Source organism: Bacillus rossius, chromosome 2 (assembly GCF_032445375.1).
Source record: "Bacillus rossius redtenbacheri isolate Brsri chromosome 2, Brsri_v3, whole genome shotgun sequence".
Lineage (NCBI taxonomy): Eukaryota > Metazoa > Arthropoda > Insecta > Phasmatodea > Bacillidae > Bacillus > Bacillus rossius.
The window spans coordinates 62,408,734-62,428,615 of NC_086331.1; the positions used below are offsets into that span (position 1 = coordinate 62,408,734).

At 38.1% G+C, this 19,882-nt stretch overlaps 1 protein-coding gene across 3 annotated transcripts in view; it reads right to left on the bottom strand.

The window, feature by feature from the left end:
- Positions 1-19,882, bottom strand: part of LOC134529324 (phospholipid scramblase 2) — a 79,047-nt gene that overhangs the window by 40,933 nt on the left and 18,232 nt on the right. For all 3 annotated transcript variants that reach the window (XM_063363270.1, XM_063363272.1, XM_063363271.1), the window contains exons 3-5: positions 17,790-17,897; positions 17,154-17,371; positions 988-1,152 (exon numbers count right to left, since the gene is read on the bottom strand). In XM_063363270.1, the coding sequence (XP_063219340.1) occupies positions 988-1,152; positions 17,154-17,371; positions 17,790-17,897 (491 nt within the window). The remainder of the gene's footprint in view (positions 1-987; positions 1,153-17,153; positions 17,372-17,789; positions 17,898-19,882) is intronic.

The following is a 19,882-nucleotide window of genomic DNA, read 5'->3' on the forward strand; positions in this document are numbered from 1 at the left end:
ATGTACAATGTGTTTGTAAATCCTACATATACCTGTTTGGGTGGTCATAAGATTGCTCCACAATGACTATGAAATTTCTACGAGTATGAATAAATATACGTTAATATTAGTTTGTGTTGAAGAGACATTATTTCAGTAACGAATCAACAACAGTAACAATTGCTTTGGAATTACCTTGATTTTTCAGCGCCCAATTTATTTATGCAAGGGTTTACGAATGTCCACTTAAGGCCAATTTTGAGCTAGCCTGGCAGGTCTGGAGTGTGACAAATTGTCACAGAATACTTGAAGCACGTGGGAATTACAGTTTTGGACTGGCCTGCACCATCTCCCTGTATGAATCTAATTAAGGATTTGTAGGATAATTTAAGGAGATGTGTTAGGCATTGCCATCCTCCTAGTGACTTAAATCAGCTTCAAATTGCTCTTTGTGAAGAAATGGATACTGTGCCAGAGGAATACGTTGAAAATGTAATTTCTTCTATGCCAGACAGGATTAGGGCTCTTCACCGTGCAAGAGAGGATAATACCCATTATTAGAAGGCCATCCCTTGCCAGAAAACCTGGTGAAAAATTAAGAATAATCTGTTTTTTTTTAAAAAAAGTACTAATTTTTTATTTTTATCCTTTATAATTTTTTGTACAGTATTATTAATAAATATTTGGTTTGGCAGACTGTGTTTAAATATCCTATAAATAAACTAACTTGTACCACAAATAAAAAAAAAAGTATTTACTAAAATTATAGGCATAAATAAGTGTCAGTTTTTTCTTCTTCTACTGAGTGTATATTGTAGTTCGCCTGTCTTGAAACAGTACCTAAACATCACACTTTAAGTCAGAAGATTGCAGATGAAACAGAAAATAGCTGATTGTTTTACTTAACTCGTATTTTACCTTGACCAGTCATATTCAAACTTTTCTCACTTAAGGTTAAATTGGTATACTTTAGGAAACAAGATATTAAATCTCAAAATTTTCACAAACCTTGAACTCAACCTCTCCACAGATAGTGAATCTGCAGAAAGGACCTTCAATTTTAAGCACACAGTCACCTGCAGCATTCTTAATGTCAAACATTGGGTAACAAAGACTCCAGCGTTGCTCTATGGTACCAATTATATTTCCAGGTGGAGCAGAAACCTCCATCGACTGAAACACAAAGCAAAAATATACAATTTAAGAGTGCAGTAGAAGCCTGATATAACATGGTTCAGCATAACGTGGATACATTCTAATAGCATGGTCACTAAACCATAATATTTTTATAATCAGACTGAAAAGATAGTGATATTGTGAGGAGTTAAGTCATGGTTCCAATAAACTGTATATGTGGTTAAAATTTTTAAAGGTATTAATTTAAACATAAAATATTTTAAAGGCAAGAAAGCAGCACAGTATGTGAGGAATCCAGCACTCAATTCAGATCTAACTAAGGACTCACACATACATTTTGTACGAAATTCAGGATTCCAGTTTAAGATCCAGTGTTGAGTGAGGCTGGCTGCGATACTAAACAAAACCAGGGCCATCGGGCATGACTGATTATTTTCTGGGAGATATCAGGAATGGGGAATTCTTTATACCTCAATGAGGCCCTGGTTGGGGATAATAGTCACTGTAATAAGCGATTAAACAAAAGATGCATGGGCTAGCTAGCTGCAGCTGCCTCCAGCAAGAGCCATTTGGTGTGGCAACATGGTCGGACAAGTAATGAAACAACAGCTGCCAAACACAGATGAGACAGTGCATGTGCTATGCCTATAGGGAACTCATTGTGTCTCCTTCCTGTAGAAAAAAAAACTAGGAGGCTAGTCGAGAAGGGGCAAGAAGGGACCATGCGCCGCTGCCATGAGGATGCACAGAGGACCTAGCGGAAGGAAAAGCAGGAACAAACGTGCAGAAAAAAAAGGGCCAAATGGTGAAGAGAGTGTGTGTTTAAGAAATGTTGGCGAACAGTTTTCACCAGTCACTGGACTGAGCAGCTTGATGGTACCCAGATCCAGACAGTGGTAATAATGGGTATCTTCACAACCTTATAGAGTATTCAAAAGCTGTCAGAAGAGAATGTATGGACATTACCATAGATTGCCTATTGATTATATTCCTTGGCAGTTAGTTTGTCTTTCTTGCAAACGGGTAGCACATACGTACCAGTCGATGTGGCTAGGATTATGGAGAGATGGGAAACAAGTAATCAAATTGGCTACAAGGTTCACTGATGCAACTGTAGCTGAGGGTTCAGCCCCACCGCAAAATTGGCAATGAGGGCTCATAGATATATTTTTATTTTCCTCTTTAGTATTAATGTGGGTAGATAGATGTACTAATGATAATATTATTAGAAAAATAATACATCTATATTAATGGAGAAGGTATTGATCTGTATGGAGGAGAATGAAGTTATTGAAAGGGTCGTATGAAACGGTATATTTTGTTTATCAATAAGCTTACAGAACCCAATCTGTGAGCTCTCCTGAGGCCGAGAACTCCTGATGTTATATGCTTGTATGAGCATTGACAGTATTACCAATTCAAGAGGTTAACTATATTGAAGTTAAAAGTACTTAAAAAGTTGATTATAACTCGTATTTCAAGTTGCTGTTCTAACTGACATTAAGAGCCCTATGTCATCTGAAGAAGCACCTTCTAATAGTGTGTTCAGGGACCACTTACAATCCTAACAACACTGATGCTTTCAGAGTGACAGTCCCCCTTTGTATGACAAACTGGTGGCACCTTCTCTACACAAACATAGGGCATGAGTAAACAATACTGAAGGAAATCTCTGAATGGAAGAGTTCACCCAAAGCACACATCCTACCCTACCACAGGGCATTAGTGACAATAACCTCTAAACCTAAGGCTGAAATGATGCTATGGTGGTGGCATGGGAAGTAATATAATCCACAACATTTGTGCTATTCATATGTCCAGAGCATGATGCATGCCACAGCAAGATTGGATAATGGTTGGTCATACCCTGCTGCTTTGTGAATGGCGGGTCAAGCTTGTGCTTTGTGGCACACTTGGATCACTAGGGTAGAGTGTAAAAGAAAGGGTAGAAATTATTTTTAGTTTCAAAGAGAAAATATATATCTTATGGGTCTTGCTGATGCCAGAATGTAATGGAACAACATAATAGGTTATTTTTTTAAATCTTAGTTTAGACCCAAGATAAAATTATGAGGAAGTAAGAGAAATGCAGCAGATCAAAAAAGGTTATCAGGTTTTACATCATATTTGTCTGTCCAATACTTTATGGATGGTTATTTTTTCTCTCCTTGGGCTATAGGCAAGAGCAGATTTATTAAAAATTTATATTTTTAATATTCATTGTGAAATTTACAAAATTATTCCTTCTGGCAAACAACATAATTAATACAATCAAAAAATGTAAAAACACTCACTTATTCAAATATCAGAAGCATCATCGTCAAGTCACAACAGGCAGGGTTGACAACATTGTTAGTTTTCCTGCTGATTTCACAATTTTTTTTTCCATCAAAATAATGTAATTTACATTAATTAATCATGGAAAGAATATCTAATAAATAATCATTTACACACAACCGACAAACGAGAACCCTCATTTAAACCATTAAAAAATTGATGTATAGGATCAGCATCACTATCTGCAAGAATCACATTCCCCAGAATTTTTTTTTTGTACTTTTACTAAGTGCCGTACAGTTTTTATTCCTATTCCATGATGAAATAAAATAATCTTTACAAAGTAACATTGTAGCATTGCACAATGAGGATTTGTTTTATACATTATATATATATATATATACACACACACACACATATATATACACACACACAACACACACACATACAGAGCTGGGCAGTATCGAAAATACAAGTATTTTAAATACGTATTTTCGATACTTTTGGGTATTTTGTATTTTGTATCAGTATTAAGTTATGTCTCAGTATTTTATATTTTGTATCGAAAATACTTTTGAAGTGTATTTACTGTATTTTGTATTTTATAAAATACAAAATACATTGCGTACTTGCATTTATAAATATCTCATTTATTTGCTGGGTATTTTAATTTTGGAAATTAGGATGGGCTATTTATTTGCAATCTGGCACTAGTAAGTGATATCATTGTAAAGGTACATATTAGTTGAACAGAAACGGTATCACAGATTTTACAAATTGCTGTCTTATCACATATGTTCTGACGCCGTCCCCGCTGCCTGTCCTGAAATTATGCTAATTAAATTACGTGAAAGGAAATTTGGTCTCGAGGGCGGGGTTCTTTGCCTCGTGGCTGCAGGCAGGGACGCGTCTACAAAGGGCCCCCCGGGCTGTTAGGGCCACCCAGGACGCCATGCTATTAAAATGACACACGTGAACTTAAATGATTTATTACTGAAGCACACGTTACAATACTTCACTTCGCATATGGCACTTTCACGTGACTGGCCGTATCATCGTCGACCTCCACTCCGGCCACACGGCCCTCGAATGGCGGTACTGGTTAGCATCTGACGGTATTCCGGGAGACTACCACATCGATGGGTGCAGGCTACCCTGAGAGCTACGGTGACGATGATTCGAGTGAACGGCAAGGCTAGTGCTTAACACGTGGTAGTCTGTACGGTGCGTAACATAGAAGGTACGCTAATGACTGAATGATGAATTACACATAACACTGAAATGGACACGTATGTAAGATTGATGGCGAACACTAACACTAACACTGAAATCTAATACTAGAGTCACTACGAGCAAGTCCCGGGCTCGGGGTGGTTTCAGGCTCCTCGTTCAGGGGAATTACGTAAATCGAGGCTCTTCCTCGTGGTGGCGTGGGCCACGTAAAGCTGGGTACGGGCGCGGCGGAACCCTACGTGGTATCTCGTCCGCGACCGTAGCACATCCCAGGAAATGATGCGTTCTGAAGTTCAGTTTCGCGTTAGGCGCAATGCCGCCCTGCGTGGGCAATGTACAAGTTCTCCGTAGAGAGTTAAAGAGGCGTGAAGCGCAGGCACCTCGGCGGGCTGCCTAAAAACACTATCATTTACGTATCACACGTGAAAGACTCGTAGTCGAGTCACGCATTTTAGTTAAGGACCATATGATACATCGTACGGCCGGTTAGGGCCGACTGTGGAGCTGACGAAAGAAGATTCAGAAATATTACCTATGGACGTTACATGTGGAATCTGGCGCAAAAGTTGGATGCTCCCCGTGCGTGGGGCTGCCGGCCCTGTTGAGTGCTGGAAGGCTACTGACGACTCTCCCTGGTAGAGGTGGGTCGCAGAGTACCAACAAGCTACTTTGTAACTGATACACGCCTGTATCAGATACTGCAAACGAGTACACTATTCAAGTATCAAGTACTTTAGTATCAGTTTAGAATTCGCCTTGAACAACACCACGGCCAATGTGCGCAGAACCCGATCGCAGATGATTGTCACTTGGGCGGAGCTTGTGAAAGGGGAGGGAGCGACACGACGAATAAGGGATAAAGAAGGGAAATAATGTTGGGGAGGAAGCGCAGGGGAAGGCATTGAAGGAGAGGCGCAGAGCGAAATTGTTACGAGTAGTTTTGTTTATTGTCCCACATCAAAGTACGCTCAGTGCACAGCGCGTCCTTCTTGCGAAAACTGAAGACACTAGTTAGTACGCTAATAGCTATACAAGACCAAGGACACTGGTTCTAGATCCATCATCCTTAGGTGATAGATATGTGGATTTACGATCTAGGGAGCAAAGCTAAAACACTGTCTCGTTCAATAATAAAACTAATGAAATTTTAATATTAAAAAGTACATTAATAAAAGATATAATATTTATATTTGTGCACCTAACAACTATGAAAATGCTAATAAATTCTCAGTTGACACTAATAACAGATGTAATCAACATATGGAGTTTCTTTTTTCGAAAACAATTAGTAACTAGTGTTTGCATACATTAAAAGATTACGATTTTATCAAAAATTACAAAAAAACAGATAGGTACATTAGTGAGCATACTATATCAATAGACATTTGAGTTACATCAGGCAGATAGCAGTGCCAATATCGATAAAAAAAAAACACTTTGCAAGTTCAGTCACTATTTAACAAATAGTATTGCATTATAACTCAGTTTTTGTTTACACAAATTACACTAATACACGGCCAGGACGAACTGCAGTGAATGTTGAACTGATTGATACTGGCTGTATTAGGCGGGCATGAGCGTAACAGAGGTAGAGAATTACCGGGCGTGATAAATAATGTATCAGATTCTCCTTACGGTCGCACGGTCTGCGTACGCTGAGCTTTTTTTTTTTTTGCTGTTGGAGAGAAGTAAGAACAGGGAGGGGAGGTTGGAAGAGAGTGAGAAATACTCCTTTAACATCGGAAAGGGGGGAATGAAGTATGACAGTGTAAGGGGGGGGGGGGGGGGGGGGGGGGGGGGGGGGGGGGGCTGCAGATTACGAAAGGCGTGGAAAGAGAACACCGATACCTTTTTACGCTGATGATGACGGCACGGAGGATGTGTAACCTGTAACGAGAATGCTTACTGCTCTAGCTGATACAGAAGTATCAGCTACTTGTAACTAGTACATTACTGTAACAGTAACAGGTTGGAACAGATACCGAAAATTGCTGTAACAACCCACCTCTACTCCCTGGCAACCCGGCCAGGGAGGGGAGGAAAACCCGCGGGAAGATGATGCCGGCCAGTTTTGTGAACGGAAAGAGTTTACAGTATCATTAATTAATTAACAAGAATTATTAGGCTCATTAAAAGTTTTAGTTTGTGTTTGTTATTTGAATTACATATGCACTGGATTCCCTATGCGCATTGCCACACCCGGCCAGGCGCTTTGTACACCTAGCCGGCCGTGACTGACGTCACGCCGTTCGAGGCACTGCACTATGCTACACGCGCAGGCGTGTTCGTAGCACTGACACTGGTTCAGGTGTTGAGGACACATAACGGCCTGTGCTCTCAGAGGGAGCACCGACGGTGGCGTCAGTTCATACATATCTATTGAATATGATTGAAAATGGAAATAAACATGACAAGCGATTGTGAATCAGAAAATGTATTTGTACCTAAGAGCGCAATTCTGGATGGAAAATTTTTCACTGTTGTAGTACATGGAAAAGATGGTAAATTGAAAGTACGGTGTGAATTATGCAAATTGGGAAAGATACTATAATTAGTGGGTCATGTTCTGCTACAACAAAATTGAAAACTCATTTGAAGGTAAGTGAAGTGAAAACAATTTTCATTTCTATAAAAATATTTACATGATAATGTATGCACACATTTTTCAAGTACTGTAATAAAGACCTAATTGATTTCGTTTTTGTTTAACTTTCTAGTACATTACATAAACCTAAAATCGTATTGCACAATGTCGAATAATGAAAACACCAAAGATATCCATGTTAATTAATATTCTATTGTCTTTTCATACAGATTTGTGGGCGAGTTATAATGTAGAGGGTAGAGGGTAGAGTAGAATATGTTTATATATAAACTAGGCCAAAGAAAACATTTGCTGCCATATTAATATTTATTTTTATCATATATTTCTAGAGAATACATCCAGAAGAAATAAAGTCATTCGAGACCTATTAACTTGAGTGGACGAAAAAAGAACCTACAGCTGCAAGAAAAAGGCTACTTGCACCTTCATCAAGTGAAGATTGTAATTCAACAAAATTGAAGCAAACATGCCTTCCATTTTTAAGAAAAAATACTTCAAGCAATACTATGGCACAAAAGAAATTTGATGCACTGCTCACAACATTTGTTGTAAAGGGGATGAGACCTCTCACAATTGTGGATGACCAAGAGACAGTCTTACGACATCTGAACATCCACTGATTCTTCCTCAACATTTGAGATGCGCATCTCATACACTATATCTCGTTGCAACAACAGATATCAATAAGGCCATTGAAAGCAATCCATCAATTTCGAGGATTCATCACCCAACACTGGCCAAGTTTTCTACTTTATGGAATGCCTCAGGCCGACCAAAATCGGTCGAAATAATATTTTCTATCCTAGGAAATAAACTTAGTTATCCTTATGTTACCAGATGGAATTCTATGTACGATTCTATCTGCCAGATAATACAATTTCAAGAAAAATTACCAGAAGTTTTTGAATCACTAAAATTGAAATGCACCATTAAAGAAACTGAGATTGAATATCTAAGAGAGTATATAGACATATTAAGCCCTCTTGCTGCTGCTCTTGACCGCCTACAGGGAGATGGCTGCTATTATGGCCAATTACTACCAACACTTTTTACATTGGTTAAAAAGTTTGAAGAACTGGAACTCCAAACTTTCAGATTTGGCGCACCTCTTTTGCAAGCTGTGAAGACATAAGTTTTGAAAACATTTGAGAAATATTTTAATTAACTTCAGAGGTAAATGAAGCCATTATTGCAACATGTGCACATCCATACTTCAAATTGTGTTGGTTACCTGCAACAGCAACTAATGAAAGCACGAGGAAACGGATCCAAGAGGTTCTAACAGTGGCTGCAAAGGACATAAACCCACTGAGAGATGACAAGAAGAACAGTTACACACCAGCAGAAGATGATCGGTTTGCATTCAATGTCAATACAAATAATGAATCAAGTATTGCACAAACAAACAAAATTGAACTTGAGTTATTATAATACTTACAAGATAAGGCTACCCATACGAGTATGCTAGATGGTTATCCAGTGGTGCGAAAGCTTTTCTTACGATATAATACAAGTTTAACATCTAGTGGTCCTGTTGAAAGGTTGTTTTCATTTGCAGGTATAATACACAACCATAAACACCACAGCTTGAGTGACACAATGTTTGAGAGACTGGTTTGTCTTAAAGGGAATTCGTCCTTCGTTACTCACAAAAATGTTGCATGTATTTTGTAATTTCATCTGTATTTTAAAATACTATTTTGTATTTTGTATCTAAACTAAATTTTATTTTGAGTATTTTGTAACTGTATTTTTAATAAATGAAGAGTGGAAATGTCAAACGTTCTAAGTGCCATCTTAATAATTTTACAGGAGAACCAAAAAACCTTCTGAGTCTGTTAATACTTAACATAGTACTGCCACAATATGAAGGAAAATTTTTCAGCATTACAAGTAGTAAGTTGTATAGTGCGCCATTACCAGAAAAGCAATGACATAGAGCAAATAAAGCAACAAAATAAGAACGTTATATGTGCCAAATGAAGTGATCATCGGGTCCAAGTGCAATTATGATTGCCGTATATATTCAGGGTTGAAAAATAAGTAGGCCTACATTCGATTATTAGTGTGAACACATATTTAAACGCAAAACTTCATTTCGAGAAACCAAACATTACTGGTCACCATTAGAAAAACATTTTACGGGCAGTAGAACAAACGACAATAGGATAATACACGAATGCTGTGTAGTCACTGAAGGGTAGGCTGTAAAACATCACTTTATGGAACATAGGCTAATGTTACATGTAACCAGTGTAACAGAATACGTATTACATTTTTACACTGGTGTACCAACTAACTGTCTATAATAGTCCCTGTGTTCTTCAGGAAGAAACGGTATCATTGTTAACAGGTCTTTTTTTTTCTCAGCTGACGCACTGGGTATATCTTTCACAGTAAGCACAGCATTCTGTAAATCAACCACGGTTTTTCCTCGCTTTAAAACAGGGAAAGCTTGCCACTCTTCCAATTCAGAGTAAGTGTATTTGAGTTGAATGGGTTTGAGTAACCTTAATCATTGTGGACTTAGAAATGTTACATTTACTCAATGTCAGCAATGAGTTTGCAACATTCTTCAAATCAAAGTAGTCACATGAATCCATTGCAACTACATGAAAAGGATTTACAGCTTTCGCTGACTCAACAATCTTATGTAAATCATGGGGAACGAAGGCGTTGCTTACCTTCCTTCGTTTCTCTATAATAGCGAAGTTTCTATCGCAACTCAAATAACTATGACCACTTACCAAGAATTTGTGTACAATTTCTTCAAACCACCCTATACTCACTAGGAACATCATTTAAAATACAATCGTGCTGTTTTTATTCTGGCCAGCGCAGTTGTCTGACCCGATTATAAGTTTTTTTACGTTTCAGATGTCCCAAGTTGAAAACTTTCAGTAAGCATGACGCAACCTCGGAGCTACCGCGTGAAGCAATGCTTTCGTCCCACATACACATGAAGGCATTATTGTGGTCACTGACATGAACCCCTAAATTGTAACAACTCAACTGCCTGCAGTAATACATATTGCTGTAAGTTAATGTCGGTACCGAGAATACTTGCTGCATGTCAATGGACATTACTGTGCTATCACAGGTGGGCAGTTTGGCATTAGTTGAGTCAATGGCCATCAATTCCATAGCACATTTGTATTTTTTGTGATGTACCTACCTGCTGTAAAATTTTAGCTTTTGGTGAGCATTCATTACTAGCCTGAATCTGTAAATGTAACATGTCACACTGTTTGCATGTGTCTGTGCGAGGTTTATGAAACGACACGTGTGCAAACGATGTTTTAAACACTGACATGTAAAGTTTGTAAGATATGTGGCTGTCTGGATATAAAGATTTGTAGCATGCATAAAGACGTGATACATTCAAATCTGGGCTCAAATACTCTTTACATGACTTAGCGCGACCGTAGTGACTTTGGTCACGTGGGAAACTGTTTATGTGATTTTTAATGTTTTGTCTGTCACAGTCATTCAATGTGTTTCGACAAGGATTCTTACCGCGGTTGTCTATGTAGATAGATACCCCTTCTTATTTTCTGGCTTGAAGTGTTCGTAAAAATCTGTGTCTAACCCCAAAAATGTCTGCGAATGTAGTTTTACAAACCTGTCTTGTGGTACAATTTGTGTCCGGTATTAAATAGCACAACGTGCACTGACAACGACTGTTTGCTGGATCGTCATATTTACCATGTCTGCGTCTACCTATTTCAGATACCTGCATTAGTCCTAACTTGTTCGTTTTCACTTGGTAATCCATGATAATCATTAAACAGATTTATCTTCCACTGCCAAGGTATATTACTGCATTGATAACTGCATTTACAGGTTGCCTAAAACAATATTACATACTGTGCCGGAAATTAGGAATTTCGACACTTTTTTTCCTTCTAATTTTATATAATTTTAAATTTATTTTTGGAAATTTTATTTTCTTTATAATTTGGTTTCTAAAGGATGATTTACTCTTTGTTAGGCTGGTGTACCTCCTTAGTTAAACTTTGTGCCAGTAGTCTGAAGCACCTTTCCCAGAGACTTATAGGATATTTTGCAGATCTAAGACTTTGTTGGCAGAGCGTTTAACATTTCCCTCGCTTACAGGCACGTCCCAGGCCTGTAACGTTACTTCACTTCATGACTAAAACTGCATACAACAGCTCTGGACGAGTTGTTACCATTTCTCAGAGACGAGCTGACCGTAGCCTTTACCGTCACGCATCCGTCTTAGGTTCACTCCCCTGGAGTCACATCATGTACGCTAGTTCCCAGCGTCGTTGCGTTTTTGTCCACCCCCCTTCTCTCTCGGTTCTAAGAATTCGCCTAAGACCAATGACCGGTCATAAACCCCAGCAGACAGCGACCGTCTCCAAGGACGCCTCGCATAAAAAATGTGTGTGCAAAGATGGACCACCCCACGACATCTAGCGGCAGAAACAGTAACTTATTATCTTTGCCGCCAGAGTGTAGCACCTGACTGCCCCTTTAACCCTTGGTTTAAGCAGACGCCTTGGGCGAGTCAATTCTTTTTTATTTCAGACACCCCTCAACAGGTAGCGCTAAGGTCGGCCAGTGCTACCAACTTCGAGACATCATTCAGAGTTTTTTTATGATGCCCACTCGGGGAACTTCGGAACCTTTTGGTCCGGACTCCTAGTCCCCCCTCCACTTTTGATAGAACAGTTACTTTTAATTACGAGACGCGGTTCTTCGAGAGACACTTCGCGTCGCGACTGCAGACGGACCATTTTGCGATTATCGGCGAGTCGACGAGACACTGCAAGACTTCCATCCGGCCGCAACCGACTATGTAGTCGCCTAAATAAGGGATGCTATCCCTATAATCTTTTTCAAGTAGTTTAGTCCGTCTGCTTAGTACAAGAGTAATAGTTATTTTTCTTTTAAATTATTTCTTTTGAAATGAAGAAAACATCCGCGTCCATCCGCGCATTCGCGGGATCCAGTTCCTGGCGGGCGACGCATCGGTAAATAGAAGCCAACTTCCCTGTCTGGTGAGTGACGATCCGCGACTTTCCCCAAACCCTCCCCCCCCCCCCCCCCCTTAACTTTTCCGGGCATTTTCTGCCCCGTATACTGTCTGTGTTCTAGTTCTGATCAGTTTTGATTTGGACTGTTCGCAGACAGGGTCCGAGAGCCGGATGCCGAATTGGCATTTTCATCTCCCTTCTTCAACAGGACACAAGCGCCCTGGCATCATGTTCCCGCATGATCTCCGGGAAACGAAGCCCCGACCTCCGGTGCTTCTGTATCTTTTGACCCTTTTCTGAACTTTCTTTAAATTACGTCGTCAGATGCAGTTCATTAGATAAACATAATTTCTGGACTTTAAGTATATATACTGTGATAGTTTAAACATATTTGTAATTTTTTATTGGTTTATGTATTTTTTAATAAATGAAACTTTTTATAATTGAATGTAGGGTCGACCCACAATTTTTTTTTCTTTCTTTCTATATATACCTGAGAGCTGTTTAAGAATGTAATTAATATTGTACGTTAATATTCTCTTGTATCTGTTATAAGTTTACTCAGTATGGAGTAATTATATTTCAGATGGAATCACACCTTGTTTCTGTTCATTACTAATAACATTGTGAAACCTTATAGATTCACCCAGCACAAAAATGGTAATCCGACCGTGGTTTGTTGCTACAATACACAATTAGAATGTTTCACGTAACATCATATGCTGTATTACACATAACATTGCAACTTAACTGAAATGTAGTAGCCTTAGTAATGCATTAAAATTAAGCGCCAAATCATTATTCTTTTATCATTCTGAATGATTACTAACGATGGTTTCTCAGGAATTACAGTTTTTGTTTTCGTCCTCGCATAAGATTGTCCCGATATTCGCCTTTTGTTTTGATCATCTCTCCAAGTGCATTTCTTCTTTCCCATACTGCTATTACTATCTTCCATTACAAATTATTCAATTTGCATTCACTCAAGCACATATAGACACAACAAAATATCATAGATGCTTGTAACTGCGCATAACAACAGGACGATAATGATACACTAACAATCCATGCTGCATGGCACTTAGAACACCGAACGGCAGTACCGCTTGGCACATAGGCCGGCGCTATCTGTTGTCGAGTGTTTGAACTACTTCCAGGGTGTATGGGCCTTGTAACATTGCTGGGGAAACGAAACTAGGCACATAGAACAGTACTGTGAGATAAAACAATTTTTTCAAAAATCGGCACTTAGAACGTTTGACATTTCCACTCTTCAAATGTACACAGGTATTTTGTAATTTGTATTTCAAATACATTTTCAAAGTATTTTGCCCAGCTCTGTGTGTGTGTGTGTGTGTGTATGTATATATATATATATACATATATATATATATAGCATCATAAGAATATTGATTAAGAATAACTTTGATATGAAGGATAATAATTTTTTATATGTAGATAAGGATAATGGTTCAGAGCTGTTAAGAATTATTATTCATTACTTTGGTTAAATTTCATGGAAAGCCTTAAAATACTTATTTTCTTGAGATACTCTATTATTAATATGTGGGTTAAATCCAGTTCATAATTCATTTAAAGCAGTGTAGAATATAATTTTGAAACCAAAATTTCTAATACAGTATGAATTTCAACTTTGATTACTAAATTTTAAACATTGTATTTCAATTTGTTGGGTAATTTTAAATTCAATTGGATATTGCTAGTGTAATATTTCGAGAATAGCCTGGAAGGTAAAGAAGGAAGAGCAGACAGGCGCGACACACTGGTGCCAGAAAGTTATTTTTCACCTTGTAAATGCGTGTTTGTTTTACGCGTCACGTGGACGTACAGCTGTAGCGACCGTCTGGTAGGTTCTCTGGAGGCTACCACTAGCCAGCCAATCAGTGCGAGCCCTGGCATGGAGTGATGCGCCCGTACGAATTTCCTTATATGGTCATGTTTCTGAATTCTGTACTCTGATTGGTCAGTTGGCCCACGGGGTTGCCTCCCTTGTCTTCACCTTTACAAGGGAAGGTAGTCTCATCGACAAAATCACTTGTTACTTATTGCTCGATTGTCGCCGAACCCGGTTGCGTCGTCGGCAAGTCACGACACACAATGAAAAGTCACTAAGGGACAATTTAACGCCTAGGGGCTGGGGCCAGGTCACGTTTTTTTTGACTTAAGTTCTGTATTTTTCGGACTAGTTAATTAGAAATTTAGGCCCTAGGCGTCGGCATCGGCTCGACTTCGTGTGATTCCGATCCGCGATCGACGGTACCTTGAGTTATGTCGTTAACCAAGGGACATTACTAAAATATTTTTGTATTTTTTGGCGAGTGACAAGACTCCTCGACCATCAATGGCAAGATGTATGGTGCTGTAGTATGTATTTGGACCTCATCCTATCAAAATTCAAAGACATCGTAAAAATTTATATAAGAAAAACCAAAAACACTGTGCAAGTAACAAAGTTTTTTTTAAACTAATTTCATTTATAAAATTGTGTACTGATGCCATGTAACGATGAGAAAAAACAATTTTTATTTTGGAAAGAAATAAACAAAGATAATTTAATAAACTATTTTATTTCCAAATATCGTCGAACACAATCATCGTAATGAAAAATTCCTAAAGAACATTGTTTGTCTTTGTTTTTTTTAAACGTTTCTCTGTGTGCTTAGCCGGGCCACACATACAACGTAAAAACATGGCCACAAACAAAAATTTGGCACATGGTTCAATACACTGTTAACGTACCATACATATAGATATGGCATGTTGTTTAAAGTTTTTAACTACATAAAACTGCCGTATTTCTACATGTTGCAATCTTTTATTAATGGGAAACCATACTTGTTTAGCAAATTTTTTTTTCCATATTTAAATTTTAATACCACGTCTAACTTTTTCATCAACAGTTCTCTTTTGTTTTGTCATCATGATGCACTAAATTCACAACACAACCATTAATAAACCTTTAAAAAACTAAAATTCTGATACTACTGATAACTAGCCACAAGCTCGAGCATTTAACAAGCGTGAAAACTTGAGATGTTTATGATGGTTGGTGAGTTAATCATATGATGAAGCAATGTTGGAGATAAGTAAGCTCTTGGCATGAGCAGAAACAAAAGGGGCTTTCAGCAGTTGTCAACAAGTGAACATTACTGGATAGACTTGTATGCTGATTAGTTGGCAATTCTGAATTCTGTGAACAGCTCTGAGAAACAATTTTGTTAGATTTCTACATACAGATAAACCATGCTGTACTGTCACATCACATCAACCACTCAGATACTTCAAAACCACATTCAAAGATTATGCATGCATAAATAAATTAATGAATTAGAGTTAAACATTACAAGAACATTGAAGTCATTAGAGATGAGGGGTAAATCAATGTAAATGACACAGCGAAGCAATGTAATGGTGGAGAAAACAGGAGTACCCCAAGAAATCCTACCTTCTCACTGCATATCTGCCAAGTTTTCTACTTGCATAAAATTTAGGCTTGGCTCTACATGAATCTAACTCAAATCACCCTCAAAAGAGGCAAGAAATTTGATCATTCAGTCACTGTGGCACGCAAAATTCATGAAAAATGTTATTTACGTAAATAAATAAAATACTTTATGAAATAAAGTTCAGAATCAGAAAACCTGTTAAAAGAAGCATAGATTTATGAACATATGGTATGCCTAATAAAATTTCACAAAATGAACATCAAAACAGAATAGGAAAAAAAAAAATGAATGACTGGATTGAGCTTAACATTTCAACAACATTGAAGTCATTAGAGACGATAAAAGGTGATGAAATGCTTGAACCTAATAAAAACTGCTAGTGTTCCTAATAAATTAAATTCCCACCTTTATGGTAACAATAAAGGGGAAGGAACATAGTGCAGAGAGAGACCAGTAAATATATTACAAAGGCCTATGCTATAATAGGCAGCAGAGAGAAATGAAAAATTTGATTTAAACAATTTCTTTCAATATGAAGAAACAACAAAATTTTACAATGCAAGCACGTTATGTAAAAATGAATTGAAAGACTCAAGACCACACTACACAAGAGTACAACAGCATGAATCGCTACCGAAAATATATCACAGAGAATTTAATTTAGTACAATTTTAACATCATAATAAAAAGTTATAGGTACGATTATATGCATACAATCCATGTGCGTTAGAATTTATCCACATCTCACGATGACACAAATATATAGACGGTTAAAAAAAAAAGGGAAACTCATGCGTATCAAACAAAAGATTCATGAATACAAGTAAAATAATGATGAACAAATGTGTATCAGGAAACTTGAAATGGAAATGTACCTGAAAGACTTTACTAAGGATTCTCAAAGGGGGTTGCGTAGAGGATAATCATGACTTTAACTCTAACATATCACACAATTACTAATGTACAAAAAAAAAATTAAAGCTTTAAACAAATCTTGAAGGTGGAAGGAAAATGGGAATTTAGACTAAACAAGAAAAAAGTTACTCAAGCTAAATTAACATGGTACGGCCTCCACATACCCAGAACTAACAATCAGAATAGCTCTGCCATTACTCACTTCCACACATGCACAGTGGTAGTTATTTTGTCAAGACAAAAACATAAGAAGCAGGACAAAGGGTTTTCAAACCTATTGAAGCTTTAGGGCACACACACTGTGCACATGCCACCCAACGATGAACCAAGAGTTGGGGGAGAGAGAGAGAAATTAATTACAAACAAGTGACGAGCCTGGAGAATTTGCCACGGAGGAAGTCGTCGTGAAAATGGTGTGTTAGCCCCGTGTCATGCTAATGGAGCATTGATGGAATAAAAGAGTGGAGGAAATATGAGTAGCCTACCCTAATGCAAACCAACAGCCACATTTATAAGTTATACAAAATTTACATTTCTTACCTGTAGACAACAGGGAAAACAGCATGAATCACATGCTAGTGGTCTATTAAGATGGATAACTTCGTTTTTGTAGTTGTCTAAAATTTTCATGTCGAATGCACGCAGGGGACCACAACAGTTTCGAGTCAGGCAGTCAGAGTCCTCTACAGCATAATAGACTTTCTGGCCCAAGCTATTCTTCACTGTAAACTTGTTTTGAGTTTCAAAACCTGTAAATGCTGTGCAAAATAATGCATGTAATCAACAACTTTGATTAAACATTAAAATATACAATGAAAATAAATTGAAGACTTTAAAATATATCTTAATTCATACAAATAACATAAGAACATGTTGCAAAATACTTAAAAGGCAAATTTAATAGAAAAAATTAATTGAAATAACTTCCAATTTTCTTACAAATTAAACAACAGCTGTGTACAATTTTCAAGACATTTATTGAAAGACTTATTTAAAATTTTTTCACTATACATAGAACTTCTCTTACAACAAAAAAAAATGAAAAAAAAAAAAAATCTGTACACGAAATTACATTGCACTTAGCAAAAAAAAACTTTCCGCTAAAGCTGAAACTACTCACTCCACTCGGATTTTAGAACATCAGCCCAACACAAATTAACATGTTTGTTCTCTAACCTTCCAATAGTTCCACTTTCTGATGCACTAGTAGTTGATCAATCGTGATGAGATACTCCAGGCCAGGAGTGGTGGTAGGAATTCCTTGTGGGACGCCCATCCAACCAGCTGCAACATTCATGATTTAGCTGAGATTGTGCTATGAGTAAAAACATTAATGCTGGATTCCAAGTTAAAAAATTTGCTTCTATTAATTTTTTCACTTCCACACTTCTATATTTATATGCACCTTAAAAACTCAGGACTTCTTGTAAATTAATTTATGACCACAAATAAGGACAATCAAATCTAAGAGGAAAGGTACTGAAGCATTAATTATACCCATTATTTATTCTTAGTCTGTACACAAATTTCAATTGTTAAAAGCAAGGGCAAATATTCCATACAACCAGGGGAACCATCGGTTCCCCTAGTTTAAGAGAAATAAAAGGTCTATTTATTTCGAATCTGAATTAGTTATTCAAATACAATACAATTTATAATTTCATTGATAATTTCAAACACACTAAATATTTGAGACAGCATTCTTCACAGCCCTCACAATGATGTGTTTCTTATGATGAGACTGAGAGCTCGGCTATCATCACCTTTTCAACTCGTGCCTGAAGCCAGAACACAGCCAGACTAGGGGAATCAAACCTTCGCTCTGCTTTTCTTGTAGCAACAATAAACTTGTGCATATTATGAATTAATGTGTTGTTAAAGAAGGGCCTGTTTTAAATACAGTGAATTTGTTAGCAATTACATTTAGCAAACATGTTTTAAATCATTAAAACCTTATATAAAATATTGTAAAAATTATACTTTTGCACATTTCTCCTGACTGTTATTTTCGAGTATTAAAAACACACACATTAAACACATAAAACCATAAAATTAACACATTAAAATTATGTATCTTAAAATGAAAATCTATGATGGAAGTTGTTATTTTAAAAGGAGTTAACTAGTTCACAGACCAAGTTTATCCAACACTTGATCAGACAGCTGCTTGTATATTTCCTGGGTATTAAGGGTATATCCGGTGGTGGTTGTTGTTGTTGTTGTTGTTGTTGTGGTTGTTGTGGTTGTTGTTGTTGTGGTTGTTGTGGTTGTTGTTGTGGTGGTTGTGGTGGTTATTGTGGTTGTTGCGGTTGTGGTGGCGGTGGCGGTGGCGGTGGCGGTTGCGGTTGCGGTGGCGGTGGCGGTGGCGGTGGCGGTGGCGGTGGTGGTGGCCCTCTGGAGGATCACCATAAGGTGTGCCCCATGCTATCAAACTGAGCTGTATTTATTCTAAAGTATTCAATAAATTTGGCCTCATCCGCACGCAACTGCTTCATTAAATGATGAAATTCACCAAATTCATTTATTTTGAGATTCACTTCATGAACACATATCTTTTTTCGTTTACATACTGTGAGAGCCAACAGAATATCATCCTCGTCAGAATCATCACTCGAATCCCACGGCATGTGTCTCCCCGACATCGCAAACTACACTATTCTGTGTGGCCACCTCGCGCAGCAAACATAGCGGACATAGCGAACATTGCGAACATAACGAACATAGCGTAGCTTTCTGTGTGACCGAAGCTTAAGGTCTAAAGAGGGGGGAGAAGTGGCCATGGCCTGGAAAGGGACGCCGCCATCAGCGACTTTAGGAATTAGAAGTAGCTCGGACATACAGTACTCAAAGGGGCCGGCAGATAGCACCTCAAGCAGGGGTGTTGACATAGGGTAGGAGAATGGGGTGTAAGGCCTGAAAGGTGGCGCTTCCTAATGCAGAAAAACTTAAGTACGAGAAAAGGGGTCTGGTTTATGCAGCACCCAACTGGTGGCGTGGCGCTGCAAAGAGATGGGAGGGAGACCATACGAGGGGCTCTATGAGCAACGGTCAAGAGGGGCGGGTGGTGGGGGGGGGGGGGGGGGGGTGGTCAAGCAACTAGATGGCGGGCGACACTAAGGCCCGTGGGAGGAGGAAAGGAAAACACTCAGCACAGCACTAGCCAGATACTACAGACTGGGTAAAGTTTGAATTGGGAGGGTCCCCATAAGAAACAGTAGGAAGAAAGATATTTTTAAATCTGAGCCACTTAATATTCGTCAAACTTTTAA